This window comes from Rhinolophus sinicus, linkage group LG01 (genome assembly GCF_036562045.2).
Source record: "Rhinolophus sinicus isolate RSC01 linkage group LG01, ASM3656204v1, whole genome shotgun sequence".
NCBI lineage: Eukaryota > Metazoa > Chordata > Mammalia > Chiroptera > Rhinolophidae > Rhinolophus > Rhinolophus sinicus.
Genome location: NC_133751.1, coordinates 2,833,157 through 2,855,982, shown reverse-complemented (window position 1 = coordinate 2,855,982; position 22,826 = coordinate 2,833,157). Strand labels below are relative to the sequence as shown.

General features: G+C 49.8%; 2 protein-coding genes across 11 annotated transcripts in view; one reads left to right on the top strand and one right to left on the bottom strand.

Annotated features, from left to right (window-relative positions):
- Positions 1-5,273: 5,273 nt before the first annotated feature.
- RSPH1 (radial spoke head component 1) lies at positions 5,274-21,428 on the bottom strand. 10 transcript variants are annotated; one of them, XM_074324862.1, is made up of 11 exons: positions 21,239-21,332; positions 20,756-21,003; positions 20,210-20,409; positions 19,769-19,882; positions 19,561-19,666; positions 15,347-15,437; positions 14,725-14,863; positions 11,379-11,450; positions 8,086-8,260; positions 7,003-7,158; positions 5,274-5,468 (listed from the first exon to the last, which is right to left on the bottom strand). In XM_074324862.1, the coding sequence occupies exons 3-11, from the start codon at positions 20,267-20,269 to the stop codon at positions 5,416-5,418; spliced, it is 966 nt and encodes a 321-aa protein (XP_074180963.1). In that variant the 5' UTR covers positions 20,270-20,409; positions 20,756-21,003; positions 21,239-21,332; the 3' UTR covers positions 5,274-5,415. The 10 variants fall into 10 exon arrangements, with proteins under 10 accessions (XP_074180963.1, XP_074180974.1, XP_074180969.1 ...); XM_074324873.1 differs by having other exon boundaries at positions 14,725-14,860; positions 21,239-21,326; XM_074324868.1 differs by lacking the exon at positions 20,756-21,003 and having other exon boundaries at positions 21,239-21,372.
- The window catches only part of SLC37A1 (solute carrier family 37 member 1), a 69,163-nt gene continuing 67,553 nt past the window's right edge, over positions 21,217-22,826 (top strand). The window contains exon 1 of the mRNA XM_074324860.1: positions 21,217-21,341. The gene's annotated coding sequence lies outside the window, so the exon portion shown is untranslated. The remainder of the gene's footprint in view (positions 21,342-22,826) is intronic.

Here is a 22,826-nt window from a genome sequence, read left to right as displayed (position 1 = left end):
TGCCCGCCCCCCAGGCCCTCTGTTTGCTCTGCTGGACACCCTGGGGCCATACCAACCTTAGCATTTATGATGATGAATAAAAACTTTGCATATCAAGCTAATGGAATTTAAATAGCGGTCACTGCTTTGGAGTGGTCCACAGATGTCTGGATTCACCTTCTTGGGGCTGAGGCTTCTGGGTCTCACACCCGGGTCATGAGAGGGGCAGAGAATGACCCATGCAAGGAAGGGACACTGGGCTGTGTTTGAATCTCAGATCTTGAGGTCAAGTGTGCAAGAAACACCACTCTCTTTATGTCCTATAATTGTCGCTCTGACAAGACCCCCGTTCTTCTGAGATGACAGAGAAGCCCAGTTCGATCACCCTTAGCTTCCAGAAGGAACCTTATCGTAAGGACAGTCCTGGAAACGGAACGGTGCTGGAGAAGGGCCGAGACGGAAGCACCTACGGAAGTTCGTCACTACGTGGTTAGGTTTCCAACCCTCTGCGCGAACAAGAAACCAAAAACTAAAGACAGATTCCTGACCACGCTCCTCCTCTCCTGTGCTGGCCCTCGGGTGTTCACAAGCGGACTCTGACCCCTGCTACCGTCATCTGGAAACGGACGTTCTGTCACCACTGCCGCCCACCCCCAGCTGCCCACCGACATCATTTCTTCCATGTCCTCACCTGTGGGCTTATAAAACAAACCTGGCCAGCCGTCTCCTAGACTTATCTGGGGAAAGGGGTCATCGTAAGTGTCCATGGAGCAAGTCTTACTTTACAACTTCATCTGAGATGTTTTCTATCTGAGTCATGTTGGCGAATTTTATGGGCTGAATTGTGTGTGTCCCCAAATTCATATGTTGAAGTCCTGACCCCCAGGACCTCAGAGTGCAACTGTATTTGTAAATGGGCCTTAAAGAGGGGATTAAGGGGGCCAGCCTGGTGGCTCAGGTGGTTGGAGCGCCGTGCTCCTAACACTGAGGTCACCAGTTCGGTTCCCACATGGGTCAGTGAGCTGTGCCCTCTACAGCTAAGACGGTGAACAATGGCTCTCCTTGGAGCTGGGCTGCCGTGGGCTGCTGTGTGCTGCCGTGGGCTACCTTGGGCGGCCGGCAGCTGGCGAGAGCTGCCATGAGCTGCTGTGAGCGGCTGACCGACGACTGGCAACTGACTGCCTCGGGAGAGCGTGGAGCATAAGGCTTATAACACCAGCACAGGCCAGGGAGCTGTGTCCTACACAGCTAGACTGAGAAACAAAGATTTGAACTGGAGTTGGGGGGAGGCAGGCGGAAGAAGGTGGGGGAAGAGGGGATTAAAGTAAAATGAGGTTACTGGCTGGGTCCTGACCCTATCTGACTGACTGCTGTCCTTAAAAGAAGAGGAGATGAGGACACGGACACACAGGGACGACCACATGAGGGCACAGGGAGAAGGTGGCCATCTACACGCGCAGGAGCAAGGCCTGTGGAGAAGCCAACCTGCCCACAGAAGCCAACCTGCCCACACACTGACCTGGACTTCCAGCCTCCAGGTGGTGAGAACGTAAGTATCTGTTATTTAAGCTGCCTGGTCTGTGGTGCTTTGTCATGGCAGCCCAAGGACACTCACACAGCACATGAAAAACAGATATAAACACAAAAAAGAACAGCTCTGGGCTGGTCAGGCCGTGCAGCTCAGCAGAGGCATTTCATAAATGGCACCATCAAGGGAGGCTGCTACAAATGCCCAGATCCGTACACGACCTCTCCTGACTCATTTGGCGCTTATTCTAAACACTAAACAAAACTCTGACTCCCCAAAGGGAAAGGCAAGAACACGGGTCGCCCAGATGTCCTCCAGCTCCCAGCCCCGGGACGAACGAGGTCTGTTGACATTTGCTGCAAAGCTCCTCTGTCCCCCACCTCAAGTGCTTCTGGGAGCCCCCCCCCCGGGGGTGCTCACAGTGCTCCAGAAGGAGGCCATTGGACACAGCCCCCGAGCGTCCCCCAGAGTCCATTGCCCTTTCCAGCCCCTTACACAAGAGGGCTCTGGTGGCTTCCCCAACCTGGGGGTGCAAGGCAAGCACCCAGCAGAGTCACCGCCCTCTGCTCCCAGAGCCTCCAGTGTTCTCAAAGCAGACCCAGGCTGGGGGCTCTCCTCCATCTGAGCCACTTTGTCACCTAGTCTCGGGCCTCACAGTCCTACAAACAGCTCTTACTGTTCCCGCCCACTTCTTCAGGGCCCCGAATCAGCCCAAGGAGCCGTGGTGGTGCAGGTGGGAAACAGAGACAACCTCCCCCACCCCCACTCTCCCTCCTGCCGATGCATCGAAAGCCTGTTGTCAGTGTTTGCAGATGCCAGCACCACAAACCTGGAACCTCAAGGAAATCAAACGACATTCTCGTGCCCTGAGAAGAGAATTCAGCCACGTGGCTGAGTTCATGAGTAAAGTTCAGACATCAACAGCGTTTGTTCATGCCAATGTCATCAGGAGATGTGATGACAGAAAATGTGCCATTTCATGGCAATGACAACAAAACACAAGATGCCTAGGAGTGCCATTACAGGAAGTCATGAGAACTTTCCCATCCCATTGGGGGGCACAGAAGAAGACTGGATGGCCGGACAGGCAGCCCATGTTCTCACGTAAAAAGATTCAACATCACAAAGATGACATCTCCCTAAATTAATCCACAAAGTGATCACCATTGAATTAAAATCTTGAGAAATATTCTTTAGGGAAAGATGAGTGGATTCTAAAGTGCATGTGGAAAAACAGACATCCAGGAATAACTAACAAATTCCAAAAAGAAGAACGGGATTATGACACGTTCTAGAGCTACAGCAATTAAAACAGTGTGGCAGTCGCTCTGGATTTTGGACAGAGGCGTCAGAGGTATAAATAGAAACACCAGGAATGGCCCTAAAATGTGTGGGTGTTCACGTGTGGTAAAGCAGGTGATGGAAGGGCTGGGGGAGTTAGATGGTTAAGTCAGTGGTGTTGGGATAATAGTGCCGCCATCTGGGGAATAAGTCAGAATCATTCTTCACTCGTTACACACACACACACACACACACACACACACACACACACACACACACAATCAAAGATCTAAATGTAAAAAAAAAAAAATGAAATTGTGAAACTACTAGAAGACAGCATGTAAGAATTTCAAAAAATTATCGAGTGGTGGAAGTTCTTTGTAAGCATGACACAGAAACCCTGATCTATAAAAGGAGAAATAGGTACGTTCAACTAAAACAGGTTTAAGTCTGCATTTTACAAAGCACCATAAACAAAGTTTTGAAAGTAAAAGGTAGGTTTGCAAAGCAATGTGTACTCCTACACCCAGTCTAGCCCGCCTCCTCCAGGGAGCTCTCCCAGCTGTCCAGCCCACTGAGCAGTCTGCCTCTGAACCTCCAGGGCAGGTTTGTCTGAAGGACCCCATTGCTCTTAGGCACGTTCCGCCTTGGTCTGCTGTCACTTGTGTGTGTGGACACTGCCTCAGAGGGTTGCAAGAGTGACTATGTGCCAAGTTCACTCACCAGCCTGAGGCCCTTCCAAGACCCTGACATGTGGGCACACACTTACGGGCTTTTGTGTATTTTGCAGACGTGAAGTATTTTAACCATAATCCCCTAAGTGCTCTGTCTCTTTTCTCTCTGACTCATTCAGTCACGTGTCCTCGTGAGGAGTGGCACTAGACTGGGGGCATTTTTAGAATACATTCAAGGGAGCACTGTGTAAGTGGAATTATGAGTAGAGTTAGCGTTTGGGTTGGTTGAATATGTATGTGGTTTGCAGTAACTTCCACACGTAGCCCCCTTATTGCTAGCTGTTCTGGAAGAGCTTCCAGAAATACTCCTGCCATCCGTTTTGATAAGTTACCACCATTTGACAAACAGGTGTGGGGTCAAAGGTCAAATCTCAGCCTGGATTCCCCCCCCCCCCCGATCCAGCACCATAGTGAGTGGGGTGATTTCAATCCTCAGCCAAGTACGGTGTGGGGGCCCCTCCTCGCTGAAGCCCGATCAAGCAGACCATCTCAGCTCGGCAACCTGAGGCGACAACACATCCAATTTCTGATGGGACTCACGAGCAGGAGGACTTACCGGGATGCCTGTGTGCCCTGCACGTCCTGGAGTGGTTTTGTGAGCAGTGGAATGTCAGAGTGTGAAGATAAATGTTTTATGCCGCTCCACAATCAGTAAGCTAAATGATAAGCTAAAGGAACAATCGTAATCATCGTGTTCACCTCCCTGGAGAAAATATTTCAAAATTGTTGGCACAGGAGGAGGCAGGCAAAAGTAGGCTGGAAAAAATGTAGAGAAAGAAGTATAAGGAGCTGTGTTAGGCAGCGAGTTAATAGCAATATTCTGGTGCCTTTCTTCATGGTGTGCGGTTTGTGACTGTGTCACCTTTTTAGTTTGTCGTTTTTAAAAATTTCTTTCTTTATTCTAAATAGATGTTTGAATGTGATTTCCTATTCATGATGCTGTGTGCTTTTCCTTAAAGCAACCCAGAAACTGTGTATGTTCATCACATTTTGTTCTTCGAGAGGCCTCATGCTGAGAGACATAAAAACTGCATGCGCTGCATGACCCAGGGTTGGGCAGACCAGCCACGAAGGACAGTTGGGGGGAATTAAAGTCACTTGCCCTCTGAGTGACTCTGGGGACAGAGGAAGATGGGTAAAGCGGAGGTGGTGAGATGGGAGGCAAGGGCTGCTCCAGGAACTTGTGGCTTTTCAACGCTGGGGACTGAACTTGTGCGGGGGACAGAAGGGAGGGGCCGGGATGGGCCGGTACCCAAGAAATGTGAAGGTGTTCTAGGTGTTAGGTGAAGGTGTTGCCTCCAGCCCACTGGGAGGCCTGAAGAGTGAACACACAGGCCAAAGCCATGCCTGTGGGCAGCCCTGCCCCTCGGCCATCGGCAGAGACCCCCGTCAGGGAGCCCCGAAGTCCTCGCAGACATGCTAAAGCCATGGAAAGGGCCCGCCCTCCAAGGGCAGCTGCTGGTTTCTTACCGGAGCCTGGAGTATATTTATGAAGTTGTGTTTAAGGAGGATTGCACCCAGGAATTCCTGTTGTGGAGGTGTTTTCCTAGCTCTCTTGAGGGAGATTTGAGATGATGTACAGTATCTAATTACTCTGCAAGCTCAGTCAGAAGTCTGCTTCCAGCACCATCTTCTGTAGCGTTGCGGTTGTTTGACAGTTTTCTTTATCCGGCAAAACAGCACTGCAACACCAGAGCCTACAATAACCTGGTAATTTTTCATTTAAAGAACTTGCAGCAGACGCCATCTCGTAAACAAAGGAGAGCAAGACATTTATTTGCAACTGTAAACCATTTTAACAAACAGCGAAATAAGAAAGGTTAGTGGCTGATTAGTGTAACTGTAGCAGGAGAAGGCGTCTGGATGACACGGTCCCGTTCTCTGGGCCCCGACTCACTCTAGAGGATCGAACTGTCTAGTTTCATCTTCTTCAAAATTAATATTTTCTGGGAAGAGAAGGGATACATGAGTATATTTGATATTAATGTTTTTCTATTTTAAAATTCTTTATTTGCTAACAAATCTTTTGCAATAAATCATGGAAATATTAACATTTATCAGGCAAACATGGAATGTTAATTTTTATCTTATACAGACTTTTATAGTTTTTCTTTTGGTACCAGCAATAGACGAAGCAAGGGAAGGCCATCAGACAGGGACCTTGCCCGGCTCCCTACCCTTTCTACCTTCAGATTCTCCTCCTAGTCTGGGTGATACTGCTCTCCTGGTTTCGCCCATTCTGCCACCTCTCAGCCTTCTCAACTCACCTGGAGGTGCCCCCTGTCAGAAATACTTCCCAATGCTGCCCAGGTGAGTCCTGCACCTCTCCTGTGCCCAGTGGTCACACAGCAGGTACATGTGACTACATGGCAGTCAAGTCACTGATGTCCCGTGAGCTTTCTGTCGGTCCCACAGGGGACAGGACATGCCCAGAACTTCCTCGCACGGAGCACCTCTGTGCAGTTTAGGTGTTGCTGGGACGGGAGCCCACCCCGTCCTCACAGAACCCACGGCACTGTGCCTCTGAGGGGTCATCCTCGTCTGCATTATGAAAATGAGGGACGAAGGGAGGGCAGGAGGAGAGGTCACCAGCCGCCAACCAGTGAGGCCAGGTTTCGGGGCGCAGGCCCTCAATCCGAGGCCACACAGCGCTGGACGCACGATTCTTTGGTGTGTTACTACGTACTTAGGACCACACTGCTGACGAAAGCCCAACTCTGTGTGTGCTTAGAGCTTTTAGACAGAAAATGGTTTTACGTGATTCATTTCAGGTACTATTTTCAAAAGAAAGGGAAAAATACTTGCTCTTAGTTTACAGCAGAGACGAACTAAGCTGCACAGGGCCCCATGCCCAGGGACCTCATACGCCAAGTTGTTCCTGGACCACCGGTCACCTCTCCACCAAGGTGTCCGCTTCACATCAGATTCAGGAAATTGTTTGAAAGAAGGGAACCCTCTCTGAGCTTTCTGGCCACACCCTCAGCCTCAGGGAGAGGTTTTTAAAGATTCCAGGACCAGAAGCCCCAAGCAGACTTGAAGTCACACCTCTGTCCCAGGACCAGCAGAGGCAGAAGCTTCTCGATGAATGGTACATTTAAACTCACTTATAAAGGGCTGGTTCTGAACACTGCCAGCTCCTAACACACGCCTGTGATCGGCCACGGTAAACCATGTAATAAAATAAAACCATGCTATCCATTTCTGATGGGATTGTGCAGCCTGAGGCCTGCTCTCCTGGTAGAAATGGAGATTAGCAAAGGGCAGAGGGTGAGAGAGCACACAGGGCACCCACTGTCCTTGTCATCATGGGAGGTTTGCAGGGACAACATTCCTATGACATGAGTGCATAGATGGTCCTCTGAGACTTCCGCCCAGTCCCTCAGACCTGGCCCGAGGCTGGGCTACGTCAAAGGGCAGAGACCATCCCAGTGTGCGTGTGTGTCCTCCCTTCCCTCCTGTTCCCCCAGAGCTCAGGCTCACCCTGGTCTATGGTGTCATAGTGTAACTCCTCTGGAACGTTCTCACGGCTCTCCTGCCCGAAGACATCTCCTTCTTCCTCTCCAGGCCTCAGGAAATCCATCTCCCCCTCTGACACATCCATCAGAGGCTGGACCTCCTCCACAGACTCTTCCCCACCTGAGACGGAACCAAGGAAAATGGCGTTGGGTGGCCCGCGGCCTGTGTGGCAGTGGGAGGCCGCTTCCTCACCTGGGCGGTACCCACTCTCCCTCCTGCTGAAAGCAGCACCCCACTTCTCCCCCACTTCTCCCGCGGGGGGACCCCCCTCGGGGACCCTCCCCCACAGCTGGTCACCCAGCTCCATCCCAGGCCTGGCCAACAGAGTGTCCTGTCCCCAGTCTCAGCGTCTGGTTCAGGGATGGTGACTACTTCCCAAGGGCTCTGGCAGCCACACTGAGAAAGAGAAGCACTCTGTTGCCCAGGGCTCTTGCACTGATTGGGTGACAATCAAGGAAGTCAGTGAGGACTTGTGTCCAACGGGAGGAGAGCAGAGCCAGGGCCCATGAGAGCAGAGACCAGAGGCTGAGGCTGTCTGCGGCCTGAGGCTGTCCCCACCCTGCCCTCTCCAGTTGTGTGAGCCAATGAATTGGCAGTAGCGTTCCTTCACGGAGGCCACTGGAGCTGGCTTTTCAGCCACGTGCACGCAGTGTAGCCTCCTTCGACGTCCCAGGCAGTCTGACTACTCAGGACGACCACTGCGATACGCGTGGACGAGTGCTGTCCAGACCCTTCTTCAGGGAAGGGCTTGTCTGTCACCCAGCTGCTGTCAGCTGCCTTGCCCCGGGTCACGCCCACAGCCAATCACTGACCAAGGTGAGGGGATGCAAGGGACATGTTCGCTCCGGAGCTTCCCATGGAATCAGCCAAGTTTGCTAAGGGCTTAAGTCATGGTGATAACACCCTTTCCACGCTGGGAGGCTCGGACCCCAAAGGTTCCCCCTAATAGCACCCTGCACACGGAGGGACCCAGTGTTGCTTCCCAGGGAGCCGGGCCCACAGCCAGTGCACAGGCTGTGCAGGGCTGGGTCCCCACAGGCGCCTTACCCTCCACGGCAGCGCCCTCCACGGCCGGGGCCTCTTCGGAGCCTGGTCCCTCCGTGGGCGGCAGCTCCTCAGGGAGGGTCGGTGTCCACAAGGCCAATTCGGTGATTTTGGTAGCTCTCCATTTTGGAGTGACGGTTACTAATGTCTCCTCCTCCTCTTCCTCTTCTCCTCTTTCCTATTTCAAGTTTTAAGATGTGAATTTACCAACATGTGTGTGAAGTCCGTGTGGGATACTTAAAGTCAGGGGCGAAAGGGCCAGTCTTCAATTGCATTTGAGCATTTTTGTAACACGACTCCGTGATCAGATCAACTGCCAACTCTCCAGGGGATGAACTAATGACTGAAAGTGGACCTCAAAGGAACGCGGACGAGAAATGAAAAGTGCAGTGGAACGCTGTCCCTGCTGATTCCAGGACAGCATCCGACATGCACTTCCCAGCTGCGGGGACCGGCTAAGAAATGACCGAGATGAAACGCCCGTCTCCCTGGCTCAGCCACATTTTCCCCTGCTCTAAGATTCTTTACACATAAGGAAGCTGATATCAGCATAAGAAAAGGCCTAACCCCGTGCTAAGATGACCCTATAACATATCAGAGGGCATGGATACTAAAGCTCCAGTCCCGAGAATTACTGGGCAAAGAATGGGATTCCAGACCAGCTGCTTCCCAACGCTGCAGCCCACAGGAGGAAATCCCAGCTCATCACGACCCCCCCACCACCCGCCTCACCTGAAGCGAAAGTCACGTGCTTGGCCCTGTTACCAAAATTCACTAGAAATCTCTATTTTATCCCATTTCACTTTTTGAAATGTTTCTCACAATCCACTAAATGAATATTGTGACTTGTGAACAGGTTGCAACCCGTACTTTGAAAAGCATTGTTCTAGAGCTAGCTAACATCAGGACACTCTTCTATCAATTACTTTGGGCTTTGCCGGCCATCCGGTGTCTGCAGCAACCAGTGACCTTGCCGCTATAGTCGGAAACAGCCACAGGTGGTAGGTAAATGAATCAGCGTGGCTGGGCTCCAGTAAAACCTGTCTGCAGCAACAGGAGGGAGAACCGTGTAAAATGGTACAGCTGCTGTGAAAACATCTGTCGGTTCCTCAAAAAGCCAAACATAGAGTATCATATGACCCAGCAATTTCAATTCTAGGTATACGCCCAGAAAAACTGAAAACAGGGACTCAGCCAGATTCTTGTCACCAGTATCCACTGCAGCAATAGTCACAGTAGCCAAAAGGTGGAAACAACCCAAGTCCATCAGTGGAACATTATTCAGCCATAAAAAGAAGGAAATTCTGACACCTGCCACAGCATGGACAAACCTTGAAAACATTATACTAAGTGAAGCAATCCAGATGCAAAAGGACAGATACTGTATGATTCCTCTTATATAAAGTATCCAGGACGGGCAAATTCAGAGATAGAAAGTAGGTCAGACGGTGCCAGGGGCTGGGGTTGGGGGCGATGAGAGCAACTGTTTAATGGGGACAGAGTTTCAGTTTGGGAAGATGGAAAGGGACAGATGGTGGTGATGGTTGCAGAATATCGTGAATGTACTTAACGCCACTGGACTGGACACTTAAAAATGATTAAAATGGCAAATTTTATGTTATATGTATTTTACCACAATTGAACAAAAACAGAACAGGCTGTGGCCAGGTGTGGCCAGCGGGCTACAGTTCCCCACCCCTTCTCTACAGGGCACGTGTTCCCCTTATTGAGCCAAAGAGAACATCCGGGCTTTTCTGTTCCACCACAGTCTGAGCGTCACGCAATGGTGACCGTGCACAAAAGCTCTCAGGCCGTGTGTGTCAGTTCCTGGGTTTACTCCTGACTAGGGACAGTGCTGGGGGCTTCCATCAGTATTGGCCCCTTAGGTGTTATTCGTGTTCCTCGTACCTTCTTCTCATCGCCCTGAAACACTGACTTCCGGTAACTTTGTCCAGGAGAGCCTAAAACTTCCAAATACTTCATGTGTTTTACTTTTCATCACTGCACAAGTGAAAATATTAATAACAGCTCCATCACCAATAAGACCACGAAGGCTAGATTTGTTACTAGTGGCGGTGCGATGAACTTAGCAGACAGTTTCCTTCAGAGTCCCAGGGAGAACCCAGCAAAGGCACCAACTACGTCACTGTCACAGTTAACAAGAAAGCTGGTCGCCATGTGTTAAGTTCTTGACTACGATTGCAGGTGGTTACACACACACACGCTGGGTGTAGAACCGCGTGGGAAGATGACATGTCCCACGTGACTTCTGGGAACCCCCCTCACATTCAGACTAGACAACCCAGGATTCAGGAAGAATTGATGCCCAGGAAAGGGAGGGGCCTTATTTTTAGCAACAAAATCAAGCATTTTGGCCATTTCCTATTTTATGATTGACTGGGAGCATGACCTGACCACGACTCACGTCAGGGGAGCAAAACAAAGCGGAGCAAAGCAGGGGAAAGGTCGAGGGGACGGGTCATGTGAGCCCACGGGAGAGTCTGGTCACAGAGGGTGGACCTCTACTCGAAGACCGTGGGGAATCATGGGCTATTCTGTGGCCAAGTGACAGGAAGGAAGTGGAAAACCACAGGAAAAGAGGGGGGCCCAGGGCCTGCCAGGGCAATGGGGGAGCCCTGCGGTGGCGTCCTGGCGGGAGGTGTCCTGGGGGTGTGGGTGGTGCTGGGCAGGGGGGCCAAGGTATTTTACTAAATTGCCAATTATCTACAGGCCTTGGTCAGACAATAACGACAGGAATACAGACGCAGACATCCCTCCCCAACACCACACACACACACACACACACACACACACACACACACACACACATTTGAATGCCTAATGACAACACAACAGGGTAATTTTAATATTAACCAGGAATATCAATTTAGCACTAATATTAATGTTAAGTATTGTAAAGGAACAAAAAGAGAACATTATAAGAGGTGCAGCCATATTCCTGAAACACTGCGTTATTCAATGAATTTGGTGACAGCATGGTGACAGATTTCAGGTGCCACTTCTGGGACATAACTATTCAGAGCCATCCAGCTCAGTATTAGCTGCTTCCTCTGGACGAAAACTAGGTCGAAACTTCAACAATAACTATAAAATAACATCGTTTAATTCTGGCAATTGAGTTCCAGATCAGCACATGCAAGTGAAGAAATAAAATGAAAATGCAGAAGTCCCCAAGTGCTGGCGTAACTTCTCACCTTGCCAGTCCCTGGCATCCACGTCACTGAGCAGCTCTTTCGCCTACACGTGTAGGAAACCATCTACCTTCTGCCACTTACCACATCTGTAAGACGATACTCCCCGTGCTGCTCACATCCAATATCAAACACGTACTTCCCAGGGCCAAAAGGCTGCAACAGAAGGAAGACCAAGAAGCACGTCACCTTTGAGTGGCAACACCCAACAGAAGGTACAAAATGGTTTAGAAACGTCATCCCCATAAAAACCTACCCACATCATGTAACTGGGGGACGTCCAATATGGACCAAAGAATGCTTTTATGAACTAATGGCTAATGGAATTGCAAAGTGTAGGGCCTATTTTGGGTTTTTTGGGTTTTTTTTTTTTTCACTTTAACTACATTTTACCTCTTTACGAAAGTAACGTATTTGTTACAAAAATGTCACTAAGTCAACACCCTCCAGAAAACTAACTAGAGATAGAGCTATTAGTAACATTTTGATGTGGTCTCTGTAACCTTGTTTCTAGGACAGAAGTTTTTTAATAGAAATCTGATCGTAATCACACATGCTGACTCCTACTCTATTTTTACTTAGAAATATGGCACGAATGACTTCCCATGTTTACAAACATTCTTCCACAATACTGTTGTCAGCTTGGCGTTTTCTTTCATCTGAGAATTACAATCTATTTTACTCATTTACTATTGTTGATATTTGGCATGCTGACACTTTTCTTTGACAAAGACTTCTACAGCAAACACGTATGTTCTGGGTTAAAACTGTATGTACACTCGATATTTTCCTCAGGGTAAATTATCAGAAGTAGAATTTCTGGACAAAAGAAAAAAAAAAACACACACACACACACACACACACACACACACACACAGAGGGTGCCAAAAATATGTACACACATTTTAAGAAAGGAAAAACTATTAAAATTATAATATTCAATATATACCGATAACAAAAGATGAATACAAGTCATGTTTAACTTCTGCAATAACAAGAGGTGCTCAAAGTGGTTCCCATCAGCGTAATTTTAATATAGTATTTTCCTTTCTTAAAATGTGTACACATTTGTGGGGCACCCTCTGTATATATAAATAAATATATAAATATAAATATATATGTATATATATATATATATATATATAGAGAGAGAGAGAGAGAGAGAGACACCAGAAGAAGCTTTACTAATTTTTATTCCCATGATAGCATTTTAAGAGTCCTCTTGTCCTCAAACCCTGTTTTTTCTGAGCATTAACATTTTGCTCCATCTTTACATTTTTATATATATATATAAATGAGACCTCATCATTTTAAGTCACATCTTTTAAGTTATTAGGCAGGTTGAATTTCTTTCAACATTTTGACCATTTAAATCACATTGACTGATATAAGTACTTCACATATTAAATGTGGCATATGTCCTAACTCCATTTGTCATGTATTTCTTAAATTTTCTTTATAGTATTTTCTAATCTGTGAGGGATTATTTTTATCAAGCAAAAATATCTTGGTTTTTCCTTTGTATCATATTTCTGTTCAGAAAGTTTATTTCCTCAAAGTTAATAAATATTCACCTATTTTTCTATCTGTGATTTTTTTCTTATTTGCATTTAAACCTTTAGTTCTAGAAAGTATCTTTATCTATATGCTGGAAGGCAAATTCTGATTTTATTTTTCTCCCAAATAGGTACCAAGTTGTCCCTGCCCCATTGCTTGACTTCTTCCCATCATTTCCTCATTAATTTGAAATGACACCGTTATTGCGTGCTAAATTATTACATGCACTTCCACCTGTCTCTAGACTTTCTGTTTCATGGATCTGTATATCTCTATTCCGGTAGCACGTGGTTTTAATTATTGCAGCTTTCTAGTATGTTTGAATAACTTGTCAGCAAGGACGTAAACAGGTCATTCCCTGAGGAAGAAAATCAAACCAGCAGTAAAAGTGTAAAGACACCGGACCTCACTAGGAACCAGGGAAGTGACTATTCAAACAATGACATGACATTTTTTTACCCATCAGATTTGCAAAAAGTGTTAAAGACCAATAATATCTAGTGTTGGTGAGAACATGTGAAAAGAGACTCTGATATTCTACTAGCCAGGGTATATAAACTGGCATAGCTTTTTAGGACAATCGGCGGTATCAGCCATGATTTAAAATAGCAATATGTGTAGATTCAGCAAGTCCGGTATCCAGCCTACATAAATGCTCCCAAGTGTACAAAAGGATGGAAGACGTCTCTGTGTGCATGTTTTTGTGTCCTGGTGTAGTGTGTCCTTATTTCTGTAATTAAACCCCCCACACTATAATTCTATATAAGCTGTATGTGTAAGCACGTGCCTACACGATGCACAGGAAGACGTGGGGGGGGACACACTGCAGGGAGTAGGGAGGCTGGAGCTCGGGGTGGGGGGATTCGAGAGTCTACAGCTGGAATGTACTTGTGTAGTATTTGTATAACTTGAAAGTTTTTACCACTAGCAGAACGAAGCCTCCGCCTGGGCTCTCATTCTTCAGATCAGTCTGGGGTCTCGCTTTCATTGATTCCTCCAAGTTAACTTGTGTCAAATTCACTTTCCCGCCACCCACCTCGTCATGCCGAAAACTATCCCATGAGAATTTAACTGGGAATTATACATACAACGTGTGCATTTGAGGAGAGCATGCTGTTTTACCAAGACGGAAAGGAGAATCTGTAATTAGGGCATGAATTATACACATAAATGAAAACTGAGTTCTTAGAGGGGCCGAGCCTACTTCACTAAAGCAGTTAAGTGTTCCCTGTGCCAACTTCTAACACCTTTAATTCCCTCAGCAAACTCTTTCTTCAGGGAAAGTGTCTGCTAATCCCCTGACCAGGGCTGCAACAAATGCTGGGGTGGTAGGTTCTGAGTTAGTCGGGGTCTCTCTGAATCCTCCCAGGGCTTGGACAAGAAGGACATGGGAAGCCACCGAGTCCTCCCAACAGAGATGACCGACCGTGGGTACCGCAAACTGGGGGCCTCAGACCGGATGCCTCGCCCCGCCCCACACCTGGCCCAGCTGTGGTCTTCCTCCCCGGTGCCCGCCTCGCGCCCCCCAGGGGAAGGAAAGTCAGACCCCCACATCCCTTTCCAGACAAACAAGGACCATGTCTGATTCACCCGTGAGAAGGAGCACACACAACGGAGGTCAAGGCGCCCCCGTGTTAAGAGGACGTGACAGGCCACAGCTGGGAGAGAGGGACTTGACAGATGCAGAGAAACGGGCTCTCTGTCCTCTGTGGGTGTCCGGATGCTGAGAGGGCCAAGCCGCCCCATTTCCCGTATTCCGAGGGGATCGGAGGGTTTCCCTGAGTTTTTAGTGTTTTCTGTTCCCTGGACTACACAGCCCGGGGAGGAGGCGATCATGCGTCTCCCTGGCGAGCACCGCTTCCCCCGGACTTACGTGTTTGTTCACGAACTTGCCCTGGTACCTATGGTTCAGGTGGATGAGCTGGGCTGCGCCCTCCTGCTGTCCGTTCACCCAGGTCCCCACGTACTTGCTGCCGGTCTCCGCGTAGACATAGGTGCCTTGGCCGTGCCTGCTTAAGACAGGGAGCCAAGTGCATTTCCACGCAGCAGGGGAAACCTCCGCGTGTATAAGACAGGCATGTCCACTGAGGGTGGCCTAGGTCGATGCGGGGCTTCTATTGCCGCCCAATCAAAGCACGCCCCCTCTCGGTGTGCCCGGGCAGGGGCGGGCATCGCCTGCGGTGGCCGGGACCTTCCTGCAGACCAGCTGGTTCTCCCCGGGAAGAGGCAGCGCTCCTGGGAGCTGAGGCTCAGTCCCCCAGAAGGTTCTTCTGTGTCCTCACCCCCGGGGCGCAGGGGTAAAGGACCCCGTACCCTCCCGCTGGGGGTCGCCTCCGCCCGGTAGTGCGTCATCCAGCAGGCACATGGGAAAGCCGTGAGGATTTGAACTGCCTGGCAGAGCGGGTTTGTGCACTTTTGTCAGGATTTTGTTTCTCCATGAGACATCGTCATATTATTGCATGAATCAGTCTATAGGACTAAAGAGAGAACCGAACCTTTGGTGAGCAAGCCACTCTCCGGTGTAGGTGTCATTGTTGACGTAGTAGTACACGCCGTGGCCGTGCCTTAGGTCACTCGCCCACTCCCCTGGAAGGGACGACACAACAGCAAGCCCAGGTGAGAAGAAGGGAGGGTGCTTTTCACTGCTGTCTCTCTACTCTGACTTCCCTCTGGCCAGTCGGCAGGGAGTGGTGTGTGTATGGGGGCCACACTCTGCCATGTGTGTCGACAGCAGGTGTCACAGTGGGTCAGCAGCCCAGCGAGGACTCAGACCAGCGCTTGTCTGCCCTATGCCCGCGGTCCCAACGCCACATTTTTGCTTGCGTGTGTTTAGTGATCCAGCCACCACTTCCAGGCTTGATGGGTTGTCCTCAGCCACTTGCCAGCATTCCAGTCCATTCCCCACCTTTCCACCTGGCCCCAATGCACCTTTCCAGCCCAGCCACCCAGCACAGCCCCACCGCACACAGCTTCCTGCCAACGGACGTCGTGACTTTGCCAGCCAGGCCTCTGCGTGGACCCCTCCCTCACCGGACTGTCCTCACACACTCACCTCCACGCGGGGCCCTGCTCACTTCTTGCTGGCTTGATAAGAAATACTGAAATTGGCAAAGCTGTCATAAAATGCATAACATAACAGCGAGTTCATGAATGTTGTCAGTGAAGAGGTATAAACTAGCCATGCACTGAAAACCCAGGATGTCCTCAAATCTCACAGCTCACATATGAAAGAACCTTGATAGAAGTTCCCAAAGTTGACAACTACCCTAAAATTGGAACACTGTGTTGCCAATAAGTTGTTATGCTGAATGACACTTTTCTAGACAATGAAAAATAAAAATAGGAATTTCGATCAATTTGTTGATGAAGGAGAAAAGATAAAGTTCTCTACTTTCTCTATAGAAAATACGACAAAATTGTTGTCAACTAGAGAGACGTTCCATTACTAGCCAACAAAAGTAGGGGAAAGGCTTGTGTCAGACATGAATTTTTAAAAATTCATGTTATTTCCCCAGATTTTGTGATGTTTGTGGTATTTTCAATTTTTTATTTTTTTTGATTTCTCATTACAAATAAAAATCTACTTCTATATCGACTTTGTATTATTTTTCTTAAAGAGCGCCCCCAAACTTGCGTAAACTTCTGACTTATCCAAACACTGGATCTGCTTCTGCATGAAGATAAAGAATACGCAGCATGCTGAGAATATGTTAATTCTCCAAGAAATACGTGTTTACGTGGCTAAGCCCCAAAGTTTGTCCACAAAAGGGAACGTCTACATATTTCCTCCATCGGTGGGTCCTATGAGGGCCTGAGCACTTTGGGAGACAGACAAGCAGTTGTGCAGACAGCGGGGCCGCCAGGACCCCCACTCAGTCTGGGGACGGCAGACACACAGGCATCCACAGAGCTCAGAGTGAGGCAGCAGAAAAAGTGGGCAACAGCCCAGACAAAAGGCCTATTTACCACAAATTCATGGAGAGGAGGTGGCAGCCATTGGTAGCCATTGAGGAAGAGGACGGGGTTCCGTGGTGTGATGTGTGACGGACAACAGGAGCATGAGCCCCACACTGAGCGCGGTCACCGCTGGGCCTCGCCCAGCCGCGAGGGTATGCAGCGTGTGCGGGAGTCCTAGAGGACTTGTCTGGATTTCAGGGGGCAGTGATGTCCTGGTAAATTACCAGTTAAAAAAACAAGTAAGTCGGGGCAGCCAGTAGCTCAGTTGGTTAGAGTATGTTGCTACTAACACTAAGTTTGCCGGTTTGATCCCCGCATGGGCCACTTTGAGCTGCGCCCTCCTTTAAAAAAAAAAAAAGTAAGAAGCAGCCCTGATTTGTAGCACTTGCCAATTTCTGTGATATTAATATCCCCACTGTGGCCAGTGTCCAGTTCTGCATGGAGTTAGGGGACAGACACTGCAGGACTGGCTGTGAGCCATCGCGGGTGACGCCCGCACAGCCCTGGTGCAGACTTCGCTGAAACACATCAGTTGGTGTCTTCCCAACAAAAGACGATGATAAAACGATCACAGCCTCTTCTCTTGACCGCGGGAGCTGATCTCCAGCGTAGTGAGGCAAGAGCAATATATTAAGGAGTCTGTAAAAATTTTTTAAACGTGAAAGAAAAAAATTAAATTGCAAAAAGGCATTAAATTCCAAGCCGGTGAGGACTGGCAAGCAAACTCTGTTAGAAGTCCCAGTTTACTTAACAACTTGTTAGACTCTGCCCAGCAGATTACAATCCGATTATAACTCCTGTAATTACTATAATAATTATCATCAGGTTATTATCCAGGAAGCCGTGCAGAACTGAGGAAGGTACACAGGAGAGAGAAAGGTCACCTCCTGGAGCTGGCCGTCAACGGCCATGAGTCAGATTCTATCTTTTGAAGTAAGTGCCATTTAGAAACTTTATTACTGTTGCTTTAAATTTGCACCTAACTTTTTGTTTTCCAAATCTTTCTACCCCTAATCCTGTACTTTCTCATCATTCTCAATTTTGTCAACTGAAGTTTTTTTCAACTACGTTTATTTTCAACCTGCAGTTGGTGGGTTGGTTAGTTGGTTGGCGGCTGGGTTTGGGTTTTCCTCTGGGAGAGCACCTGTCAGTTACAAAGCTCTGCATATGTGACTCCATCCCATGTTCCTCCCCCTGGCTCTCCGGCTGGCTCTGGGGATTAAAGAACATTGTAAATTAAAAGCCCTAACAAGATGAAGGGGAACAAGATCCTCTCCCCGCATCTAAAACGTGGGTTGGTCACTGGTTTGCTGTGCTGCCCCTCCCCCACTGCTGGCTCAGAGAAACGTGGAAGAGAAGAGAGCTAGCATTTGTGGGGACCCACCAGCTGGGGGCTTTACATCGCCACCTCATGTGGGGTGTGTAATGACCGAAACACGGCTTTACAGACGCAGCACCCAACAACCAGAGAGGACAGGCACAGTGCCCAAGGCCACACAGCGGGACTGAGAAAGAAAACCCCATGTGTCTGGTTCCTCATGATGCTCTCTTCTCCACAAGCACCCCAACAGCCAGGCGTTCATGTCTTCCTCCAGCTCCTGCCATCTGAGAGCTTCCAGAAAAGCCAACTTCAAGTCCTCCCATCTCGTTTCTGCACAACTTCATTGTTAAACATGTTCCATTTGGCAGGCCACAGGGCCAGCATGGAGAGTGATGCTTCGCCGCGCCCCCCCCCCATAGCCCTCATTGGCCCTCCATCTCCCCACTCACCCCTCCAACCTCATCCCCACCCCCTAAGCACCCTTGCTTCCCTGCCTCTGCTCAGGTCGCCCACAAACCCAGGACCGTCCCTCAGCCACTCCTCCCCCGGCCCATCCCCCACCCCCCACCCCCCACCCCACCGCAGCCTCCGCTTGCTCCTGGGCTTCTCAGTCAGACTGGGACACTGTGCTGCACCCTGTGCCTCCGTTGAGCCTGGGCACGCTGGGGACTCGCAGGGAACCACTGGGTGTCCCTTTTTGGAAATCTGATGAAAACTAGATAACTGTCTTCCCAGAAAAGAAGCTCAGGACGTAGAATTTTGCACACAGTTTCCGAAGGCTCACATCCACGGCCCACTTGTCTCTCTTCCCAGGTTCAGAACTTCCTTCTTCCCTTGTTGGGATTAGACTAACACTGTAGGCACACCAGGTGATTAGGTGCCTGGGGCAGCAGTAGGCTTCTTGGAAATAAGGGAACAAGAACCTTCCTGAGACATGACATTGGCATGGAAAGAACTGTGGCAGAGATCAGGACACCGTTTAACAAGGCAGACCGCCTCCCTTACAGGAGGCCATCAGTGGAGGCACCACCAGATCTAAACAAACAGTGTGCTCATTAAAAAAGAGGCCCGTCAGAAACGGAAACAGCAAGACCAACGTCAAGGAGACAAACGCTACAGAGCATCTAACGTCATGGGCGCAACCCACACCCGGAAGCCTGTGCTCGCCCAGCAGCCTCCCTCACATTTGCTGCTCAGTAACGCGGGTCACAGAAGACAAAGCGCTTGTCACAGGGACGTCACACTTCCCATGATCTCCAGGCTTTCTGGCGGCTGCATCAACCCTGTCAATGCTGGAGCAAGGGTTGTGTTGAGTGACTGACTCATCTGGAGAACTTTAAGCTTTCTCCTTTATCTCACTTTCCACAGGTACGTTCAGTCCCGAAAGAAGACCTATGTAACGCAAAAATCCACTTTGTGAGAACATTGTACCTTCGTATCTCGATCCATCTGGGTATATAAAAGTGCCTTGACCGTGCTTTTTGTTTTTAACATATTCTCCAATGTATCGAGCACCATTTTTAAATTTGTAGATCCCCTGAAACACATTGGTTATAGGATTCATATCATTCCTGAAGTTAATACTCACTAATAGACTATTAAATAGAGAAAACTACCCGCTCAAGTCACCCATTCTGACCTGGCCATGTCTTTTACCGTGTTCATAGTCCCCCTCGTATGTGTCCCCATTGGGCAGTCTCGCTTTCCCATGGCCATGCCTTTCACCTGCCTCGTTCCGATCCCCTTCGTATTCCTGGCAAAAGAAGTCAGGATAGTTACAGCTGCTAATTTTTAAGCGCCAACCATACACTAAGCTTCTTACAAATAGCATTCCATCGAATCCTCCCCATCCTCGGCCCAGGCTTACAGGTGACATAGGTAACCACACCTGGGCGACATATCCTTGGGCACTAAAAAGTTACACATCAGTGGAGCCATTTGAGGAGACAAACTAGAAAGCTTACTGGGCAGGTGTGGTAGGTTGGTTTTCCCCAGAAGCAGACCCTGAGCAATTGACTTTTTAAAAAAGGTGCTCCCTTAAAGGAGAAACCAGTAAGTGTAGGCAGGCAGGGAGACAGACATGAAAGTGGAGGCTGCTAAGTGTGAGCGACGTCCGGTGATGTCCCAGATTCGACCTCATGGCTCAGGGAATTCTGGAGTGTGGATCAATGCAGGGTGTCCTGCTGGTTAGCGCTAGCTGCTGGCTGCCTGGAACATGGAGGTCCCGGGCACTTCCGGCTCTCCCTGGTGGCCAGGTGGCTTCAATGCATAGAGGTGCTCCTGGAGTGGCAGAGCAGCAGGAAGAGGCTAGGCTGGGAGACCGAGTCACAGAGCAGTCACAACGGCATCTCTGCCGAGGTACTAGGTTTTCAGTTAATTCTGAAACTATCTCAACTCTGAACCCTGCATACACATAGAGGTGGAGGTTCCACCCTATCTGCCAGGAAATGGTCGCCTCTGACTCAGGGAGGTTAGTGTGGGCAGTGCGTAATGCCCACACCGAGCCCAGCTCACCTCACTGGCTGTGCATCCCCTTGCCTCCTCTCTGCTGTCTAAACCAGGGACTAATTCCAGCAGCCTGGGTCAGTCCCCAACAAGAGTGAAGAAAGCACATGGGATGACACACCTATATGGTAATACCTTCAGGAAGCCGTCATGGAAGCTGAGACTGCCTCAGTATTTCTTGAAGGCTCCCAGGAAGCAGCTTTCCTTCATCCATCAATCCTAAGGAGCCGAGCTCCATTACCGAAATGATTATATGGCATAATATAGTGTGGCAGCTGGGATGACCCAGCCATCCAGGAAAACTGCCCGAACGGAGCGTAACAGCGGGGAGGAGGATGCTTCCGAAGCCTTTGACTTGGAAATCTTTGCCTTTAATGGGAGGCGGGATGGGGAGGGGGCAGAGCGAGAAAGGATGCGGCAAGCCGACGTCATAACGTGTCACCTTTCACCACCAACTTCCAGGACGCAGCGCCCGCGGTGGCCGGCGTGGTCCTCGTCCCTGGCTGGGCCTCCGGGGTGAACTGTGACTCCCCCAACTCGGCAACCGGGGATCCGCCCGCCACCGCGCACCCGGGAAAGACCCTCTCTCACCCGGAGCTCTTACCCCAAGATCGTTCTCTCCCTCCTCCTCTAACTCCTCTGAGCCCAGGTCCGACATGGCCTCGCCCCAGCTTCGATGCCAGCCGCCGCCGACGAGTCTCTAGTGGGTAGGTACTCGCGGCCCGCCCCGCCGCGTCCTCCGTCGCCATGGAAACGCGGCCAGACCCGCCTCATTCCCCCAGGGGGCGGAGGGATGGGAAGGAGCCGGGAGGAGCCCCTGGCAGCCTACGAGTGCTGTCATAGCAACGGGACGCATCCACCAATCACCGCCCGGGAAGAGGAGGCGTGGCCTGGATGTAGGCGAGGCAGGAGGCTTAGGGAGGAGCCCTGGCAGCCTTCGTATGCTGTCATAGCAACGGGAAGGGGCGGAGGTGGGGCCTGGGACGGACTTGGTACCCAGCAGCTCTCCAACCAGGACGCCATGTAGATGGCCGCTAGAAACCCTTTAGTCGGCTGCTGAGTGATGCGTGAACGAGGAGCCACCTTTGTTTGGATCAGGGCCCTAAAGGGGAGGGGCGCAAAAAGAGAGTCAGGCCAGCCCTAGAGAGGGCTTCACCCCTGCGGGATGCTGGGCACTACCACTTCTGACCCCGCCCCTCGGCTTCTGCTGGGGGGGGGGCCTTGCGGGCCTGCCTGCTCCTCCTCACCTTTCTGGGCTCTTCCAACCCTTCTGTCCATAGAGATGTGTCCGCCTAGATCTTTATTGGTGTTTGTAAACATTTCCTCCTTACTCAAGGAGGCAGCTCTGAACTCTTAGGAGATACGTGTCCACAGACAATGCATACACACACTACACATACATGCACACATTCACACTCATTTTCACCCACTAATGGGCCCCTCCTCCTGTCATCTGACAGTCTGTTCTAGACATCTGACACTGCCTACTCATCATCTTCCCAGTTCCTCTGTCATCACCCCCATCCAGGCCTTCTTACTCCCTCCGTAAATGCTGGCAATAGCCCCTAACTTGCCCCTCTGGCTGCAGCATCTGGCCCTCTTAGCCACCTCACACTTGTCATCTACTTAGAAACCCGGGTGCAGACCTCTCATTCGCTGGCATTCAGTATCTCCCTGTTCAAGGCCCCAGGCATCTTCTCAGCCTCATGGCCACCATCCCCTTCCTGTACTTGTTACATGCTTCACACAAAACCGAAGCACAGGCTCTGTCCCACTTCTATGCCTCTGCCCGCGCCATACCCTGCCCCTGAAATGCCTTCCTTGTCCCATCTCTGCCTATCAAAAATCACAGCCATTCTTCAAAGACTGCTAGCGGCCACTTCCCAAAAAAGCTCCAAAGTCCTAAGGGCGCCCTCAGGAAGGGAAAGGAGAATGGGACTTGGAGAAGAAGGAAGGCCTTCAACTCTATGTATCATCTAGCCATCACCCATCTATCTCTATTTTAAAGGTCTGAGGATAACAACATGCAAATTTTAAATCTAAGGGGTGTATCTTATTAGTATATATTAACCACATTTCTCTGTATTTGTAATTTTTTACTCTGCATATTTGACACCTTCCTGCAGCTTCTATTGATCCTCCAAGTTAGATGGGCTGTCTGTCTCTTAACTCCCACAGTTCCTTGCATCACC